We start from the raw sequence: 22,005 nt of genomic DNA, 5'->3' as shown, positions 1-22,005 counted from the left end.
CTGCCTGGTTGGGGGAGTGGCCGGAAGGAAGACGCAGGGAGCCAGACCAAACGTGCCCCGTATGTTGGTGGGAGCCCCACGTGTGGGCAAAGAATCGGAGCCTTGCAGGTTCCATCCTGTGACCAGAGGCCAGGCAGGAGCCTACCCCGCGCTGGCAAGCAGCCAAGAGACGACCTAGACTCTATCCTGGTGAGTGAGGTCGAGAGAAGGAGTTCGATCGAGCCTCGAGGGCTCCCAGTGCAGAGACTTCCCCCGTGAGGGAAGAGTCCCGGTGAGTGAGGACGGGACAGAGGAGTCAAAGAGAGTCCCGGTGAGTGGGGCTCGAAGTGGCACACTGTTGGTGCCAGCACCTGTTTTCTTCAGATGCCTCACAGGAAAGCGGGCAGCTACAACATTGGGGGGTCATTTGGTTCTGGAGTCCCAGAGCGGGCCCCTCAGGCACGGAGAGTGCCAGTGTTGATTCTCGATGGCCGCATTGTTGGTGCCGAGAGCGGCACCAGAAGGCCCCCATTGAAGGGGGACCCCCTAGGCAGGGTTATTGCCAGAGCTTTCTCTGCTACACAGTTGCACCGCGAGAGCGCGGGCAGCTGCAACGGGGGACATTTCTTGTTTAGATGATAAGTGAGATGCACCCATCGGCCCCCAGTGCATGACGCCCCTTGGTTTTGCTGCTTTGACAGTCAGAGGGCTACTTATGCGGCCCTCTAATTACCAGCCCTGAAATTTGGGACAGCGGACATTTTTAAGCCCCAGAGAAAGGCCAGTTGGCCTGGGGACATTTTGGTGATATGGGTTGGGAGCAAGGCTCTACAAGGATTGCATAATGTGTTTATGCCTAATCTGATTGTTGCTAAATGTGATTTATGCACCATGATTATTGCAGAATATGTTTATTCTTGTGCCTACAGAGGTTGCGTATGTGTTTATGCTTATGAGGTTTATGCATAATGTGTTTATGCCGAATGTGATGCAGACATAATGCGTTTAGGTTGCAGGTGATAAGTACAGTATTGTACAGTAGTTATTGGTTGTGTTATTTTTGCTACTTGTGCTTGTGATGGTGCTGACAGTGGCCCGATTAGCCCTGTCATGTATATAATCCCCTGTGAACATTGCCTAGTGCCAGTTGGCACAGTGTATATGTGTGATTATGATTCTAATGTGTTTTGGATAATACAAAGGCTATTTTTTATTTAACCTTGTGTGGAGTTACTTTTGTGGTGTGCCCAGTGTGTTGCTCCTGTGAGAGTGTGTTGTACAAATGCTTTACACATTGCCGCTGAGATAAGCCTGACTGCTGGTGCTAATCTACCAAGGGGGTGAGCAGGGGTTATCTTCAGCGTATAGCTCCCTTGCCCTGACTAGAGTGGTGGTTTCTGCCTGGCGTAGGCGCATGCCCTAGCCAACCAGAAATCCCATTTTTAACACCTTCTTTTCCATTCAACCCTCCCACACAGATCCAGTCACAACTTCAGGCAATTAATTTTTGCAAACATCATCACTGACCCACCCACACCCCTTTCGCAAATGTATTTCAGCGGGTAGTTGACCACATAGGTAAGCTGCAGACTTGGCAGGTCTGGTCCTCTTCCCCAGTCGAGCGTTCTTTTCACCCCCTCCCAACCACTGGTCCACATGCACAAAACCTACCTTTTTTAAATGTTAGCCTAATAATTTTGTTGCCACTATTATCACACCTATTCCATGGCATATAAACCCCTTCTACTTCAACATTTAACCTTTCTCATTCCTAGAACAATACCGAGGATTTTGCACTGAAAAACAAGTCAAGAAAGGTAAATCTTAAATAACACCCCCACACCACACAATCGCAACCAAGGTCTTCCTTTACAGTGTACAGTCATTTACAATGATGTCCAGAATTCAGTAATCACTTCTTCTGGGCCGGGGACATTTCATGAACATTTCTTTATTGAAATGGCCATTCAATTTGTCCGTTCTCAAGATAAAAAGTGTTTTGTCATTTGTCCAGCTACAGGAATTGCTGTCATCATCTTGTGGTTACTTACTGGTATCAAAAATTCATAATAATAATCGATTTGAGACCATTTATGTTGCTCATTCCGTTGCTAGTCTTTCATGCAATGTAAAGTTTGTTTGCTAGATTTTGCATTCAATTTACTTGCCCCAGCCCCTTGGGGTACGTTTGAGTCCCACCGAGACTAACATTGTCCTACGTCACTCTCTTTTCTAAGGTACGCCCGAGCAATGCTTACCATTCCCATGGACTTGCTTAAAGCAGCTTCCTTCATATTTTTCGTTACTCTCCATCTCAACTGGCTTTTGCGAGTGTTTATTTGCTTCCTCATTGAAATGTTTTCCTTGTACCAGCTTGCCTTTGTCGTTTTACTCCTTTACCACCGACGACAAATAATAATAATAAACACAAAGGTACCAGAAAGCATACTTGAAAAGATGAAAAGGACTCACCGGTAAGAAATTCCTTGCGCACTTTGAAAGTGTCCACAATGGGTGTTGTGATCCCCTCTATTGTTCCAAACATACTGCCGAGCCCCAGATTCACCAACATCAAGAAAAACATCACCGACCAAAAAGGAGATGCTGGGAAGTGCGTCATTGCTTCCGTAAAGGCAATGAAAGCCAAGCCGGTCCCTTGAACAGACTGACGTCAATAAAAGGGCAATTGTGAGATAAGCAGCGAATCAATCGAGGATACATCAACAGCTACAATATTTCTACACACTTTTATGAGCTAACAAATCCAAAATTATTTCATCGGGAGCTCTGATTGCGAAAGTCGATTAGCCGTTTTTAACTTTGTCATAGTAGCTTCAAAACAAGACATGTAGTTATATATATATGTAATGCATTTCTTAGTTTATACATGACACCAACTCTGTACTATCCGTAAAAAAATAGAATTAAAGTGCTTACATCACTTGAGTTTTAAAAACGAAACAGATAGACAACATTTTACATAGTAGTTGCTACAACATTTTATTAATGGCAGTGCAAATAAAGTTTCCTATTCCGCAGCACAGCTCGCTGGTTGTTCCAGAATTTGAACCGTGAGACGTGAGATATGTGCCTCACATCTGTGGAGCAGATTTATGCCTTTGCTGTATGTATCAAGCAGAAGACAAGTCCAACTCCTGTGTGGAGCAGGGACTGTGAAAAGAAACTGTGTGGAGTAGGGACTGTAAAAAGGACCTACGTTCTGGGGCAGATATTGTTTATGAGGCTCAAGTATGAGGAAAAAGCTGATGGAGCAAGGATTCAACATAATGTTAATACACTAATCAACACGTTTGTCTTATTAATATTGCATTTCACAAAAACATTGGGTATCTAGAAGAAGCTTGCATATGTGTTTTTACTAATATTAACCCGCTTGCAAATAAAATGGCTGCTGCTACGCGGGATTTCTTACTGCGCATGCGTCTGTCACACTCACGTGACATGACGTATTCTTTGCTTGGAGGGAATCTTTCGCTTCTGCGCATTAAAGCTAAGATGGCTGCTCTGTGTTACCAGCATGCATGAAGCTTGCACTGCTGCTTTTGCTAAGCTGTTCGTTCTGCCTAATTTCTAATGCAATAGTTAAAATAAAGTAATGGGAATAAAGTAGAAGTAAGTGGTATACTGTAAATTCATTTTTTCTGTGTTCTAAAACTGTTTCTTTCTATTGTTTCATGTAACGATAATCTTGGGTCCTGGAGGTGCTAACTCCATCTTGAAAACCCACATCACGCATGTCTGACTCTAAAGAGAACTGAAGTCATCTAACCTTGAAGCAATGCCAAACTACCGCGCACTAGAAGATACGCATGGGAAAACGAACTTTTGAACCCAAGTGGAAGAAAACTTGTTAATATGTTATAACAATGTATTTGTTAATAGAAGATTAATTGTCGGGTGGAATAAAACATGCGTGGGAAAAATAAATTGATGGGCGGGAAAGCAAGCTTTAATATTCATTCTGAAAGCTTCATTTTAGTGTGGTGTGATGACCTCTCCTCATCCTTTGTCCAATAAAAATTGGGGATCCTTACACTTGCAACATTGGGGGGTGGTATACTGACCTGGAAAATAGTATAACTAGGGTAGGCTTAGCTAGTTAATTTGTCCGACTTGTCCGAATAGCTGACCTGTCACTGACCCAACATACTCAATAGGTAATCGGGAGCAGAGGTGCTGGCGGAGCCCTCTGTCAGAAGGTTCGAAACCCAGGTCGGGGTTTGAAAGCTGAAGTACTGGCGCAGCACTTTGTCGGAGAAGTCGATAACTTTTACCGGGTTCTGACTGTTAGCTGCAGAGAAGGAGTAACGGAGGCGTTGCAACTTTAACTGCGGGTGCTGGTCTTAGCCTTGGTGGTCCTGTCCTGATCCAATTTGGCTTTACCTGTCCTGATTCCGATCTGCACCTGCCTGCCTTTATGGGGCCTGCACTTTTGGGGTTCTGTCCTCTAAACTGACCAATGGCCAGGGTTAGTTCTTCACACCATTCTAGGTAAATATTAAATGTGGGTACTGTCATTGTTCTGTTTCCTTCTCTCTTCCCACCCTAATGTTAAATTATAAAAGTTTTGCATATTGTTGTATATTATTGATCTGATTCCTTCTCTTTTCCCACCCTCTTGTCAAATGCGTAAAGACTGCTTTATAAGAACTCTGTATCTTTTCATTCTAATCATTATTTTCCTAATTGAGAATTTTCTATTATTCAATGCTTGGATTATGACATTTTAAAGATTTTAGATAAAGAGTTTAAACCTTTCCCATGTTGTGGTTATTTTATGAGTGCAAATGTTATTATTCTACCTATTATTCTAACTCTTTTGATCCCTTAGGAATTTAGGTACCGATGACAAGGATTGGTAAGACAAAGGTTGAGGTCCTAAATGAAATTTATAAAACACTGATTAGGATAAGTGCACAGGTTACCTGATTTAAAATTTCATCATGTGTTGTTTATGGGCCCAGGTGAGTATGGTAATTTGAGTCGGGTGACCTGCGCGCTCTATCAGTATTTCTTTTGGTAGCAGAGAAAAGGTTAGGGTTTAGTTAAGATAGGTAGGTAGTTATAGTTAGCTGGTTAATGAAAATATTTTTGCATATTTGAAATCGTATTATTGATTGTATTGATTTATGTATTAACCAAAATTGTTCGTACCTGTTATATGTTTTGTCTGGAATCCCCGGGGGCAGAATAGCGGGTGGTAAATGGAAGCCACACTGCAGTGAGGTCACTTACCTTTAGGAAATAAGTGCATGGTTAGGTTAAACCGGAAGCACTATTTAGGGATATTCTGTATGAATGTGTGAATAAATTATAGCAAAGGGTTCGCTATTAAAACTTTTTGTGTGATATCACCTAGAAAGGGTCACACGGAAGGAATAGCAGGTTTGTCTGAGCTTGATTGATAGCAAAGGGGTTCGCTGGTGAAACTTTGGCCTTAGTATATCCCAGAAGGGATAAGTCTAAAGGAGTAGCAGGTTCTCTAATGCTGAAGGGTAGACGAAAGGGCTCTACTCGTAGTATATGAAGAGTAAGCGGAAGGGATTTACTCGTAGTGAGTGAAGTATATCTTTCCTTTGATTTAGTCACTCAGGTACAGTGGTGAATGTTTTTACGTTGTTGAATAATACAATCTGCATTAAAAAAGTGAAAGAAATTAAGTTTCGTATTACCTTGCAAAGGAGGGAGTCAGTCGTGGAGCTGTGCTGACGTCACTCCGAACCACGCTGGTATTTGTCGAGACAGCGGGTGTGTAGCTGAGGTAATAATTGTAAAGGAGGGGTGAGTACAGGAGCGTGAGAACTAGTCTCATGAGAAAAGCCGCGCAACTATTGGTTGGAATTATTTGAATTCTAAATTTTGATTGGTCACTGAAAAATAAAAGATGCACTGGTATTGGAAGTAATTTGTAAACAAATTGAGACTATCTAGAAGATTTGCATTTAAAATATATGTGGCATATAGGCCCGCTTGAAGAAAATAGACCCAGTAGGAGATATTTAGGGTTTTCACAAGAACAGCATATAAGAGGAAGACCTTTTATCATGAACGGAGGAAAGAGGAAAATGTCATTCATTAAAAGAATTAAGAATTATTTCAAGAAAGATAAAGTAATTAAAACAAGAGAAGGGATTATTATTCCACCACCAAACACGCCTGCATTATACATGATGGTCGAAAGGGGCTATCACACTTGTGTATGGTTAGAAAATTGGATGGAGTACACAAAAGATGATGGTGTCTTAGCATTTCCAGGAAATTGTACATTTAATGGCAGAGTTTTGCACAATTTGAGAACTTGCATGAATGAATTAGATCCCAGACGTAGATTAACGCAGTATGAGGCATTGGAGGAATGGGAAACTGAGGCTTTTGAGCGAGATAGACCCAGAAGTAATGGTAATTGGAGTAAGTTTTATCCCCAATTTCCAAAAGATACAAGAGATAAATTAATGAAACAATTGAGACAGTCTATGTTAGTGGAAGGGTTGTATCCTGTATTAACTTTAGAAGAATCCACTGGAAGTAAAAGGACTGAGAAAACGAAACATTTAATGACTAGTGGTGAATCGGATGATGATTATTTGGAGGATTTGTTATTGAAAAATCTACCACCTTATAATGAGGAACGAAGCACAGTTAATCCAAATGCTCCGTTTCTGAAACCACCTTTAATTCTGCAAGTGGTACATGAGACTTCGTTAGAAAAAGTACTGCAAGATAGGGAAAGAGAAGCATTAAATAAACAAAAAAGTGAGTTGATTCAGAAAATTTCCCAATCAAATACAAGTCCTGAAGCCCTATCAATTCCGGTAACTATTGGCCCAGTTGTTCCTTTGTACGGAGATAAGCAGGCTAGTCCTAAAACTCCCGTTCTGACTACACCTGTAGTTCAGCCAAGAAAAGAACCCTTAATAGTTGATGATCAAGCAAGTGAATGTGAATCAGTGATTTCCCTGATGGATTTGCCCATAAGAGATATTTGTAAAGTAACGTACCCAGGCACACAAAATCAAGACTGGCCCAATACATATAGCAAACACAAGCAAAATTAATAGTAAAACACTGAATTAGCAAAAAAGTACAGTGTTTTACTATTAATTTCGCTTGTGTTTGCTATATGTATTGTGCCAGTCTTGATTTTGTGTGCCTGGGTACGTTACTTTACAAATATTATTTGCCCTGACCCAGGAACTATATCCAAATCAGAGGGTCCTTGTTCTGTATACATTTGCCCATAAGAGAACCAGTGGGTGACTCGGTCAGAAAAACCCCTCCTAATAATTCAAGAGAAATACAAATGGAGACATCCTCAGGTACGTGAAATGCCACAGTAGTAACCCCAGAAGAAATAGAGAGATGGACACGAGAAATAGAGAAGCCAAAGTCACAGCCAAAGGTATTGGATATATTTAAATTAAGAGTCGAATTAGAAGAAATGATGGCTGGGAATGTGGGAATGGACAGATTAAATACATTCAGTGAAGATTAATTATTATTCATATGCAAAAGTATTACTAGAAATACAAGAGTGTTTCATGAAAAGTTATTGGACATGGCAGCTAACATGGTAATTGACATTGGCAAATCTAAAGTGTTACAGAAACCATATTGACCTGAATTTTCAGACAAAGATTTGGAAGATATAAATGTGTCAAGTAGAAAGGTACAGATCAGGGAGCTTATGACATTACTGCAGAAATGCGGTGACATAGAAAAATGGAAAACTAGGTGGGCAAAGAAAAAACAAGAGTCCCGATCCAAACAAGCTGCATCTGAATATGTGTTAAAAGAAGCAGACATAGTGGAAAGGTTATGTCCCATGACAGAGGTACCAGATGTAGGTTATGTACATGTCCCATGGTCCCGACAGGATATTTAGTCATTTAGAAATGACTCCCCCAAACTTCACGAGAAACCTGTAGAGTGGTGCAGACAAGTTGAGAGATTTGTGAAGGTTTCGAAATGTCTTTTGAAAGACTTAGATGGACTATTTGACATTGTTGTTCCTGTAGACTTGTGGACAGAATGTAAAATGGCTATTGATTCACCTAGTGATGAGTATCCTAGAGATCTGAAGACAGGGGCGCCTTCTGATGAGGTGATGAAGAAGTACCACCAGGTAATACTCTACCTCAAAGGAAAGGTGCCTGCAAAAGAGACAGATTGGACTAGGATAGATAGAACCACTCAGAATAAAGATGAATCTGTGCATGCATATTATGAACGTCTATTACAAGTATTCAAACAGTATAGTGGTTTAGATAATATCGATATGAAAGACATGACGCATTTCATCTATCGGTTTGTGTCAGGATTAAGGCCAGAAATTTCGCACTGGAATAAAGACCATAAAATTTGCTGGCAGACCAAGCCAATTGATGAAATCCTTCAATATGCAAAATATTGTGAAGATGAACTCGACAATAAACGAAAAGAATTAAAAGAAAAAGTAATGTGGGCACAAGTGAAATTAGCAGAGCAACAGGAACTCCAGTTAAGCCAAATAAATATTAACCAGACTCAGGGTGATGGAAATGGGAGTAACCCAGGGGTAAATTCAATAGAGAAGAAGCTGAAAAGAAATTTCCCTGTCACGGGTGTGGCAAATTGGGGCACTGGAAGAACAAGTGTAAGGCCGTGCAAAACGGTAACATGCAAAATAATTATTTAAATCTACAGACGCAGAATGAAGTGCCACGGAAACAACAGCAGCAGGTAATACAAAACCATTTAACCCTTGCACCTATGCCAAATTTTAGGAGCAAAGCACATCAGAGTGTGGATACCACAAAATGGGAGAAAAGTGAGAGGAGAGACACAGCGACATCACAATTTCTTTTGAGTGATACGTTTTTCAGTAAGGACACATACTGACGGTGCATGAGAGGGGAGGACGAGGAGTGCATAATTGGAGCCTCCTTGCCGGTAGATCAGTCAGGTCCATACATTGAAGAAAAGGTTGAAGGAAATGATGTCACCTTTCTATTGGACACTGGTGCAACCCGTTCTACTGTGAGAACAACAGACGTTCCAAACCTACCCCTCTCGGGAGAAGCGATCCAAGTAGTGGGCGTTTCTAATAAACAAATTAGTACCCCAGTTACAGAACCAATGGAAGTTGGAATAGGCAATTTCAAAGAAATGCATAGGTTTGTTGTATGTGATTCAAGTCCAGTAAACATGTTAGGTAGAGATTTGTTGTGCAAAATGAATTGCACCATCTTTTGCACCCCAAGTGGTGTTGAAATTCAAACCCCAGACAAAGACGGAGTTTATAAACTAATGTTAGCAAAACAAGAAACAGAGAATAAAAGGTTAACTCTAGAAGACTTACCAGAAGAATTACAACAGACTGTAAATCCTAATGTATGGGATTTTACTGGAAAAGATGTAGGATTAATGGCAGATGTGGATCCAATAAAAGTGACAGTAAAAGAAGGTGCAGTTTACCCAAATACTCGACAGTACAAAATGAGCCCAGAAATAAAAGCAGGTGTTGCAGCAGAAATAAAGCTTTTGGTTGAAGCAGGCATTTTACAAGAAATATGAGCAGTCCATGTAATTCGCCCATAATTGGCATTAAGAAACCGAGTGGCAAGTATAGGGTCGTACAAGACCTTCACAAAATTAATAAGATTGTTGTCCCGTGCTGTCCAGTTGTGCCACATCCTGCAGTGATTCTGTATCAGATACTGTGGGGAGCTGAATGGTTCACTGTAATCGATCTGTGTCACGCATTTTTCTCGATTTCATTGCATCCAGATAGCAAATTTCTTTTCTCTTTTGAATTTGACAGTAATGTGTACGTCTGGAACCACGTTCTTCAGGGGTATACAGAAAGTCCATCGATTTTTAATCAGATTTTGAAAAAGTGCCTTGAGTCATTGGTGCTGCCCGGACAGTCAGTACTGGTTCAATATATAGATGACCAATTGGTGGCGTCTAAAACTCGAAATGAGTGTGTTGTTGATACCATTGCTTTACTGAATCATTTAGGTGAAGGAGGACATAAAGAATCAGAATAATCAAAAACATGAATCTACCTTAAACTCAGAAAGAGATCAGAATGTTTCTTGGAGTTGTAGGTTACTGCAGGCAGTGGATTGTGGGATTTGCAGTTCTAGCAAAGCCATTGATACAAATGACAAAGAAAAGAGCAAAAGACCCAATAGAATGGGATGAAGAAAGCATGACTGCTTTTTTGAAATTACGAGAATGTCTGTGTACAGCTCCACCATTAGGGATGCCTGACTATTCAAAGGATTTTGCACTATTCTGTGACACACAAGATAATTGTGCACTTTCAGTCTTGACCCAAACTCATGGTCTGATGAGACGTCCTGTGGCATATTTTTCTTCCACACTAGACCCAGTGGCATCTGCATTGCCCGGATGTCTAAAAGCAGTAGCTGCAACCTGCATGAGCCTTGAGCAAAGTGAGTCCATTATTATGGGGCATCCAGTGACAGTGTATGTTCCACACGCAGTTGTGATTTTGTTAACAAGAACCAAGACCCAGTATCTCACTCCTAGTCGGCTGACTAAGTATGAGCGAATCCTTGTAGGTGCAGGAAATGTAACCATTGCTATGTGTAATATTTTGAACCCAGCAACACTGCTACCTAATTCACACTTTGCAAAAGTGAAGGGAGAAGTCAAACATGATTGTATCGACTTAAGTGAATACAGTACAAAACCACGTCCAGACATAAGAGAAGAGCCATTAATTGATTCTGAATATGAGCTATTTGTAGATGGCTCATGTATGAGACATGAGGAAGGAGGTTTGAGTGCTGCCTATGCAGTGTGCACGTTGGGAGGTCCAATTGAAGCATCCTATTGACCTGGAGTCAAGTCTGCACAAGTAGCCAAATTGATTGCATTGACAAAAGCCTGCAAACTTGGGAAAAATTGGAAATTAACCATATTCACTGATAGCCAGTATGGTTACGGGGTTGTGAACGACTATGACCAATTATGGATGCAAAGGGAGTTTCTGACTTCTTCAGGTACTCCTGTTAAAAATGGTCATTATGTAAAAGATTTACTTGAAGCAATCCAACTGCCAAAAGAAGTGGCTGTGGTCAAGAGTGCTGCTCACAAATCTGGAAATGACAAAGTAACAGCTGGTAACCGATATGCTGACCAGTTAGCCCAACATTCCACAAAATTTTAAATGGCTGTAAATAAGACAATAGGAGTGGGCGGAAACAGCTGCCAACTTATGTTGCTTGAAGGTGTGCGAACGTGGGAAGAAGTGAGAGACTTGCAAAATGAAGCAGAACCAAAAGAAAAGGAAGAGTGGAGAAAGATAGGATGTCAGAGAAGAGTTGAAGATGGTGTCATTGTTTACCTTGATGGTAGGCCTGTGTTACCAGACTGTTTGCTTACTCCTTTGGCTAGGATGTTCCACGGAGATTCTCATTTGGGGAGAGATGCCATGATACGTCTGTTCAGACAATCATGGTTCAATGTGAAATTCAGGAAAATAGCAGAAGCACTTTGCCAAAGATGTTTAATCTGCCAACAAATGAATCCTGGAAAGAAAACTGTAGTGTTACCAGGAAAGATTGGGAAGGCAGAGGGTCCCTTCATACGATTGCAGATTGATTTCATTCAGTTACCCCCTTGTCGAGGACTAAAATACATTCTTGTCATTGTCTGCCTATTTTCAAAATGGGTGGAAGCTTACCCCACACGTAAGAATGATAGCATTACTGTAGCCAAACTCCTACTCAGAGAACTCATACCACGTTTTGGTTTTCCAGTAGCGATTAAATCCGACCGAGGCTGCCAAATTTTAATAATGAAATAATTGGCCTAATCTGTGAAGCATTCAATGTTAAACAAAAGCTACACTGTGCATACTGCCCAGAGGCTTCTGGAGCGGTAGAACAACTGAATGGCACACTCAAGCCAAGATTGGTAAAGATGTATGAATCTACCAGAGTGGCCAGATGCTTTACCTCTTGTTCTGATGGGACTCAGAAGTATTCCAGACCGGAACTCTGCCTTGAGTCCTCATGAAATACTAATGGGAAGAGCAATGAGGCAAGCATGGGTGCCAGGACACATGCTGATAATTATATCTGATGATTTAGTACTGGAGTACTGCAAAGAACTGGCTGACCAAGTGCGTTCTATCTCTCACCAGGTTGGGGAAGACGCTGTCGCCAGACAAGCAACTCCAGCACATGACCTGAACCCAGGTGACTGGGTAGTGCTAAAGGAACAACTCAAAAATCTTGCCTTGCACCGAGGTGGGGAAAACCATGACATGTAATTCTGATTGCCACCACAGTTGTAAAGTGCGAAGGAGTTCCACACTGGATCCATGCCAGTCACACAAAAAGAGTGACTGAACCTGATGAAACTGAAGCTGAAGGTTGTGCAGCTGATATCGATCCTGAAGTAGCTGAAGAGGAACAACCAAGCACCAGTCAAGATAATTGGATTCCAGTAGTTGAGATACCTGCAGAATACGTGAGAACAAGAAGTCAGACTCATCTAGAGAGTCAGAGTGATAGTGAGGATGAGATAGGTCTAGAATAACGTACTCAGATTACTGAAATCCAAGCCAGTAATAATTCTGAGGAGGAACAGATAAGGAAAGATCAGAATACTCAGACAAATGACACTCCACCAAGAACTCTTGAGTCTAAGGAGGGACAGATAGGTAATAGGGCAAGAGCTCAGGCAGAAGAAGGTCAAGGGTTCAAAGAGCTTGAGCAGGGCCAGATAGGAGTAGAAAAATGTGTTCAGTAAGAAGAAAGTGAATCAAATCAAAGTCAAATTCAGCAGAAAGCTGAACAAGGCCAGATTAGTAACCGGGCAGAAGTAACAAAAATAAGACCTGGACCTAGTCAGATAGAGAGGGATACAGAAGACAGCATTGAAATAGATGTGCCACAACTGAATGAAAATAAAAGAGCACTGGAAAAAGGCCAGAGCACAGTGCCAGCTAAAAGACTCAGAAAAGGAGACTAGTGGCCTCGGTTTGTCAAAATACTGAGATTTCGCCTAAAGACAATAAATGAACAACCAGAACAAGTAAATGAAATAACTAGTCAAGCTGAACAGTCTGCGATACAACCATGAAGGAGAAGCCCATGACTGAAAAGACTGAATAATACATTCAGAGGCCCTGAATGGACTTACATTGTTCTTGAAGATTTCGAAAACTTAGAAATAAGTGATGAAAGTGATGACGAACTGATTGCTGATGAAACTGACGAAGTGAGACCCACTTGAAAATTTCACAGGGTAATAGACTGTGTAAAAGCTACAAAGAGGGATTACAGTCTCATTGGTCAGAAATTGCTGATCATGTTGTTAATGGAAGACCGAAAAGAAACTGTTTAAAAACATGCTGCAGAATATGCACATGTAGTATAGCGATAGTACTCATAGTATGTTTAGGACTGACAATAGCTATTCCTTACATAATGAGTAGAGACATGAAAAATGATACTAATGAGCTACAAACGATAGACACACCTAGAAAAATAGATACACAAGAGAAAGCACTTAACATTGAACAACAGAAGGTAGATTTAGAAGCATCAGATGAGGAAGGACTACATTATACTGGAATTAAAAACAGAACTCACTTAAATGTATTTGCAAACCTATTAGTACACTATGTAGAAGCTTTGAAATAGAAGATTGCTATGTTTGTATGAAGTTACCTACTTTGGTAGCCGAAGGTGTATCTTACCACCATTTACTGCTAACATATGGTATTTCATGTTGTATTTTAGCTAGTTTATTCAATAAGAAAGGACCTTTGCAGTATTACTATTCTAATTCAGATGTGAAATTTTTTTATGAACTACCTATACGTAGTAACCTGAATTCTGTACATACTAAGAGTGATGTAACACGCTATATGAGTGAATATTTTTTAACTATAGGTCCAATAGATATAGCTGAAGCACACAAGAATAATTTATCATGTTTACTACGAGAGAAAGAGAAAATATTTTTGAATATGGTTGAGAAAATTAGAGAGAATTTCCAAAGAAAAGCAAATGATAAGAATCATAAAATTCCTAAATGGGCTGAAAATATAGGGTTCAACCAAAATGGCAAGACTCATGCTGCTATGTTGCTGGATTTCGAAAAGAAGGGGAAACTGTCTCGAAAGGGAAAGAACTAGGTATTATAACAATATATTCATTGGTTCCAGTGAATGTGAACACAATTATAAGGTAATTGGGGGTTGGGGATTCAAAGATGGAACTGAACCTGTGTTTCCTGGTATCTATTTTATATGCGGAAAAAAGGCTTATTGAAAAACTGCCATATCATTGGTATGGGAGCTGTTATTTTGGAATAGTATTCCCAAAGATATATCATGTAAACAAAATCACTGGAAACAATGAAGAAACTAATGGATTAATTCGTAGCAAAAGAGCTAGTTTTGGAGAAATAGTAAGTGATATATTAAGTGCATTGATACCTACAGTGGAGTGGCTCTGAATACGCAAAGAATTTGCAAATTGTCAACAGTAGTGGATCGTTTATCGACTGATACTGCTGGAGGGTTCTTAATGGTCAATACCGAATTGGTTGCGATCAGATCAATGGTTTTACAAAATCGACTTGCTCTTGATACATTATTAGCAAAAGAGGGCAGAGTCTGTAGAATGTTGAAAGAGCAACATTGTTGAACTTACATAGCTGATAAAAGTGTTGAAATTAAAGGGTATGTAAGAAATATTACACATTGGAAAAAGAGCTCAAATCACTGGAGGTTGATAGTGCACGGAAGAGACTTACCGATGGTCTCTCCTCTATAGGTAATTGGCTTTCTAATGTAGGAAAAAGTGTTGTAGGTGGAATTCTGATGCCAATGGTGGGAATAGGTTTACTGATTTTAGGGATAATAATTTGTTGCAAATGTCGGAAGCAAAAAAAGATATATACAGTAAATAAGAGAGGGAAAAAGAGAAATATGATGAGCTTGAATTAGAAGAGTTGAATGGAAATATATACAAGAAAGTCAAAAACTTTCACACAAACAATGAAAAGAAATAAAATAGAAAGTTTGAAGAAATTGATCTGGGTGAAATGTGAAAGTTGGCCTCTGTTTCATTAATTGGTGATGATATAAAATATCATCAAAGAGGGGATTGATGGAGCAAGGATTCGCATGTATTGCGACTTGCTTGAATTCAGTCCTCTCGACATAACGTTAATACACTAATCAACATGTTTGTCTTAATAATATTGCATTTCACAAAAACATTGGGTATCTAGAAGAAGCTTGCATATGTGTTTTTACTAATGGTAATCCGCTTGCAAATAAAATGGCTGCTGCTACGCGGGATTTCTTACTGTGCATGCGTCTGTCACACTCACGTGACATGACGTATTCTTTGCTTGAAGGGAATCTTTTACTTCTGCGCATTAAAGCTAAGATGGCTGCTCTGTGTTAACAGCATGCATGAAGCATGCACTGCTGCTTTTGCTAAGCTGTTCGTTCTGCCTAATTTCTAATGCAATAGTTAAAAGAAAGTAATGGGAATAGAGTAGAAGTAAGTGGTATACAGTACATTCATTTTTTCTGTGTTTTAAAACTGTTTCTTTCTATGTTTTCATGTAACGATAATCTTGGGCCCTGGAGGTGCTATTACTCCATCTTGAAAACCCACATTGCCCATGTCTGACTCTAAAGAGATCTGAAGTCATCTAACCTTGAAGCAATGCCAAACTGTCGCGCACTAGAAGATACGCATGGGAAAACGAACTTTTGAACCCAAGCGGAAGAAAACTTGTTAATATGTTATAACAATGTATTTGTTAATAGAACATTCATTGTTGTGTGGACTAAAACATACGTGGGAAAAATTAATTGATGGGCGGGAAAGCAAGCATTAATATTCAATCTGAAAGCTTCATTTTAGTGTGGTGTGATGACCTCTCCTCATCCTTAGTCCAATCAAAATTGGGGATCCTTACACTTGCAACATTGGGGGGTGGTACACTGACCTGGAAAATAGTATAACTAGGGTAGGCTTAGCTAGTTAATTTGTCCGACTTGTCCGAATAGCTGACCTGTCACTGAACCAACGTACTCAATAGGTAATCGGGAGCAGAGGTGCCGGCGGAGCTCTCTGTCAGAAGGTTCGAAACCCAGATCGGGGTTTGAAAGCTGAAGTGCTGGCGAAGCACTTTGTTGGAGAAGTCGATAACTTTTACCGGGTTCTGGCTGTTAGCTGCAGAGAGGGAGTAATGCAGGGGTTTCAACTTTAACTGCGGGTGCTGGTGTTAGCCTTGGTGGTCCTGTCCTGATCCAATTTGGCTTTACCTATCCTTATTCCGATCTGCACCTGCCTGCCTTTATTGTGCCTGCACTTTTGGGGTTCTGTCCTCTAAACTGACCCGTGGGCAGGGTGAGTTCTTCACATCATTCTAAGTAAATATTAAATGCGGGTACTGTCATTGTTCTGTTTCCTTCTCTCTTCCCACCCTAATGTTAAATGTTAAAAGTTTTGCGTATTGTCATATATTATTGATCTGATTCCTTCTCTTTTCCCACCCTCTTGTCAAATGCGTAAAGACTGCTTCATAAGAACTCTGCAAATTTTCATTCTAATCATTATTTTCCTAATTGAGAATTTTCTATTATTCAATGCTTGGTTTATGACATTTTAAAGATTTTAGATAGAGAGTTTAAACCTTTCCCGAGTTTGTGGTTATTTTATGAGTGCAAATTTTATTATTCTACCTATTATTCTAACTCCTTTGATTCCTTAGGACTTTAGATACCGATGACAAGGATTGGTAAGACAATGGTTTAGGTCCTAAATGAAATTGATAAAACACTGATTAGAGTAAGTGCACAGGTTACCTGATTTAAAATCTCATCATATGTTGTTTATGGGCCCAGGTGAGTATGGTAATTTGAGTCGGTGACCTGCGTGCTCTATCAGAGCTTTGTAGACGTGTACAGAAAAGGGGCTGAACATTCAGCAAGCACAGTAGGAGTTGTGTGTGACATGTGTTTAGCAAATGTTGTGTGTCTCTAAAGACTAGGGTTGTCAGCTATTTCCATCTAATTTTTTTTAGGCATGTGCTATGCGTTTCATGTATGGGGAAACACTATGTAAATCACCAGAGTGAGGTAAAGTCTGTTTGCATCTGAGTACGGGATATGCTGATCAGTTAGCCCAACATTGCGCAAAATTTAAAATGGCTGTAAATAAGAATATTGGAGTGGGCGGAAACAGCTGCCAACTTATGTTGCTTGAAGGGGTGCGAACGTGGGAAGAAGTGAGAGACTTGCAAAATGAAGCAGAACCAAAAGAAAAGGAAGAGTGGAGAATGATAGGTTGTCAGAGAAGGGTTGAAGACGATGTCATTGCTTGTCTTGATGGTAGGCCTGTGTTACCAGACTGTTTGCTTGCTCCTATGGCTAGGATGTTCCACGGAGATTCTCATTTGGGGAGAGATGCCATGATACGTCTGTTCAGACAATCATGGTTCAATGTGAAATTCAGGAAAATAGCAGAAGCACTTTGCCAAAGATGTTTAATTTGTCAACAAATGAATCCTGCAAAGAAAACTGTAGTGTTACCAGGAAAGATTGGGAAGGCAGAGGGTCCCTTCATACGATTGCAGATTGATTTCATTCAGTTACCCCCTTGTCGAGGACTAAAATACATTCTTGTCATTGTCTGCCTATTTTCAAAATGGGTGGAAGCTTACCCCACATGTAAGAATGATAGCATCACTGTAGCCAAACTCCTACTCAGAGAACTCATACCACGTTTCCGTTTTCCAGTAACGATTGAATCAGACCGAGGCTGCCAAATTTTAATAATGAAATAATTGGCCTAATCTGTAAAGCATTCAATGTTAAACAAAAGCTACACTGTACATACCGCCCAGAGGCTTCTGGAGTTGTAGAACAACTGAATGGCACAATCAAGTCAAGATTGGTAAAGATGTATGAATCTACCCGAGTAGAGTGGCCAGATGCTTTACCTCTTGTTCTGATGGGACTCAGAAGTATTCCAGACCTGAACACAGGCTTGAGTCCTCATGAAATACTAATGGGAAGAGCAATAAGGCAAGCATGGGTGCCAGGACACAAGCTGATAAATATATCTGATGAATTAGTACTGGAGTACTGCAAAGAACTGGCTGACTAAGTGCGTTCTATCTCTCACCAGGTTGGGGAAGACGCTGTCGCCAGACAAGCAACTCCAGCACGTGACCTGAACCCAGGTGACTGGGTAGTGCTAAAGGAACAACTCAAAAATCTTGCCTTGCACCGAGGTTGGGAAAACCATGACAAGTAATTCTGGTTACCACCACAGCTGTAAAGTGCGAAGGAGTTCCACACTGGATCCATGCCAGTCACACAAAGAGTGACTGAACCTGATGAAACTGAAGCTGAAGGTTGTGCAGCTGAGAGGTCTCAAGATATCGATCCTGAAGTAGCTGAAGAGGAACAACCGAGCACCAGTCAAGATAATTGGATTCCATTAGTTGAGATACCTGCAGAATACGTGAGAACCAGTAGTCAGACTTATCGAGACAGTCAGAGTGATAGTGAGGATGAGATAGGTCTAGAATAACGTACTCAGATTACAGAAATCCAAGCCAGTAGTAATTCTGTAGAGGAACAGATAAGGAAAGATCAGAATACTCAGACAAATGACACTCCACCAAGAACTCTTGAGCCTGAGGAGGGACAGATAGGTAATAGGGCAAGAGCTCAGGCAGAAGAAGGTCAAGTGTTTAAAGAGCTTGAGCTGGGCCAGATAGGAGTAGAAAAATGTGTTCAGGAAGAAGAAGGTGAATCAAATCAAAGTCAAATTCAGCAGATACCAGAACAAGGCCAGATTAGTAACCAGGCAGAAGTAACAGAAATAAGACCTGGACCTAGTCAGATAGAGAGGGATACAGAAAACAGCATTGAAATAGATGTGCCACAACTGAATGAAAATAAAAGAGCACTTGAAGAAGGCCAGAGCACAGTGCCAGCTAAAAGACTCAGAAAAGGAGACAAGTGGCCTAGGTTTGTCAAAAGACTGAGATTTTGTCTAAAGACAATAAATGAAGAACCGGAACAAGTAAATGAAATAACTAGTCAAGCTGAAAAGTCTGCGATACAACCAAGAAGGAGAAGTCCACGACTGAAAAGACTGAATAATACATTCAGAGGCCCTGAATGGACTTACATCATTCTTGAAGATTTTGAAAACTTAGAAATAAGTGATGAAAGTGATGACGAATTGATTGCTGATCAAACTGACGAAGTGAGACCCATTTGAAAATTTCACAGGGTAATAGACTGTGTAAAAGCTACAAAGAGGGATTACAGTCTCCTTGGTCAGAATAGCTGATCATAATGTTAATGGAAGACCAAAAAGAAACTGTTTAAACACATGCTGTAGAATATGCACATGCAGTATAGCGATAGTACTCATAGTATGGTTAGGATTGACAATAGCTATTCCTTACATAATGAGTAGAGACATGAAGAATGATACTAATGAGCTAAACATGATAGACACACCTAGAAAAATAGATACACAAGAGAAAGCACTTAACATTAAACAACAAAAGGTAGATTTAGAATCATCAGATGAGGAAGGACTACATTATACTGGAATTAAAAACAGAACTCACTTAAATGTATTTGCAAACCTATTAGTACACTATGTAGAAGCTTTGAAATAGAATATTGCTATGTTTGTATGAAGTTACCTACTTCGGTAGCCGAAGGTGTAACTTACCACCATTTACCGCTAACATATGGTATTTCATGTAGTATTTTTGCTAGTTTATTCAATAAGAAAGGACCTTTGCAGTATTACTATTCTAATTCAGATGTGAATTATTTTTATGAACTACCTTAACCTGATTGCTGTACATACTAAGAGTGATGTAACACGTTATATGGGTGAATATTTTCTAACTATAGGTACAATAGATATAGCTGAACCACACAAGAATAATTTATCATGTTTACTACGAGAGAAAGAGAAAATATTTTTGAATATGGTTGAGAAAAGGAGAGAGAATTTCCAAAGAAAAGCAAATGGTAAGAATCATAAAATTCCTAAATGGGCTGAAAATATAGGGTTCACCCAAAATGGCAAGACTCATGCTGCTATGTTGCTGGATTTCGAAAAGAAGGGGAAACTCTGTCTCCACAGAGAAAGAACTAGTTATTATAACAATATATTCATTGGTTCCAGTGAATGTGAACACAATTATAAGGTAATTGGGGGTTGGGGAATCAAAGATGGAACTGAACCTGTGTTTCCTGGAATCTATTTCATATGCGGAAACAAGGCTTATTACAAACTGCCGGATCATTGGTATGGGAGCTGTTATTTTGGAATAGTATTCCCAAAGATATATCATGTAAACAAAATCACTGGAAACAATGAAGAAACTAATGGATTAATACGTAGCAAAAGAGCTAGTTTTGGAGAAATAGTAGGTGATATATTAAGTGCATTGATACCTACAGTGGGAGTGGCTCTGAATACGCAAAGAATTTGCAAATTGTCAACAGTAGTGGATCGTTTATCGACTGATACTGCTGGAGGGGTCTTAATGGTCAATACAGAATTGGTTGTGATCAGATCAATGGTTTTACAAAATCGACTTGCTCTTGATACATTATTAGCAAAAGAGGGCGGAGTCTGTAAAATTTTGAAAGCGCAACATTGTTGCACTTACATACCTGATAAAAGTGTTGAAATTAAAGGGTATGTAAGAAATATTACACATTTTGAAAAAGAGCTCAAACCACTGGAGGTTGATAGTGCATGGAAGAGACTTACCGATGGTCTCTCCTCTATAGGTAGTTGGCTTTCTAATGTAGGAAAAAGTTTTGTAGGCAGAATACTGATGCCAATGGTGGGAATAGGCTTACTGATTTTAGGGATAATAATTTGTTGCAAATGTCGGAAGCACAAAAAGACATATACAGTAAATAAGAGAGGGAAAAAGAGAAATATTGATGAGCTTGAATTAGAAGAGTTGAATGGAAATATATACAAGAAAGTGAAAAACTTTCACACAAACAATGAAAAGAAACAAAATAGAAAGTTTGAAGAAATTTATCTGGGTGAAATGCGAAAGTTGCCATCTGTTTCATTAATTGGTGATGATATAAAATATCATCAAAGAGGGGATTGATGGAGCAAGGATTCGCACGTAATGCGACTTGCTTGAATTCAGTCCTCTCGACATAACGTTAATACACTAATCAACATGTTTGTCTTAATAATATTGCATTTCACCAAAACATTGGGTATCTAGAAGAAGCTTGCATATGTGTTTTTACTAATGTTAATCCGCTTGCAAATAAAATGGCTGCTGCTACGCGGGATTTCTTACTGCGCATGCGTCTGTCACACTCACGTGAAATGACGTATTCTTTGCTTGGAGGGAATCTTTCGCTTCTGCACATTAAAGCTAAGATGGCTGCTCTGTATTAACAGCATGCATGAAGCTTGCACTGCTGCTTTTGCTAAGCTGTTCGTTCTGCCTAATTTCTAATGCAATAGTTAAAATAAAGTAATGGCAATAGAGTAGAAGTAAGTGGTATACAGTACATTAATTGTTTCTGTGTTCTAAAACTGTTTATTTCTATTTTTTCAGGTAACGATAATCTTGGGCCCTGGAGGTGCTATTACTCCATTACTCCATCTTGAAAGCCCACATTGCGCATGTCTGACTCTAAAGAGAACTGAAGTCATCTAACCTTGAAGCAATGCCAAACTACCGTGCACTAGAAGATGCGCATGGGAAAACTAACTTTTGAACCCAAGTGGAAGAAAACTTGTTAATATTTTATAACAATGTATTTGTTAATAGAAAATTCATTGTCGTGTGGAATAAAATATACGTGGGAAGAATAAATTGATGGGTGGGAAAGCAAGCATTAATATTCATTCTGAAAGCTTCATTTTAGTGTGGTGTGATGACCTCTCCTCATCCTTTGTCCAATCAAAAATGGTTATCCTTACA

General features: G+C 39.9%; 1 protein-coding gene across 1 annotated transcript in view; it reads right to left on the bottom strand.

The window, feature by feature from the left end:
* Positions 1-22,005, bottom strand: part of SLC6A15 (solute carrier family 6 member 15) — a 316,654-nt gene that overhangs the window by 28,558 nt on the left and 266,091 nt on the right. The window contains exon 9 of the mRNA XM_078674224.1: positions 2,452-2,644. Within this exon, the coding sequence (XP_078530350.1) occupies positions 2,452-2,644 (193 nt within the window). The remainder of the gene's footprint in view (positions 1-2,451; positions 2,645-22,005) is intronic.

The sequence above is a fragment of the Lissotriton helveticus genome, chromosome 1_1, assembly GCF_964261635.1.
Source record: "Lissotriton helveticus chromosome 1_1, aLisHel1.1, whole genome shotgun sequence".
NCBI lineage: Eukaryota > Metazoa > Chordata > Amphibia > Caudata > Salamandridae > Lissotriton > Lissotriton helveticus.
The sequence above is the reverse complement of the archived record's forward strand: the minus strand, read 5'-3'. Positions and strand labels throughout refer to the sequence as shown.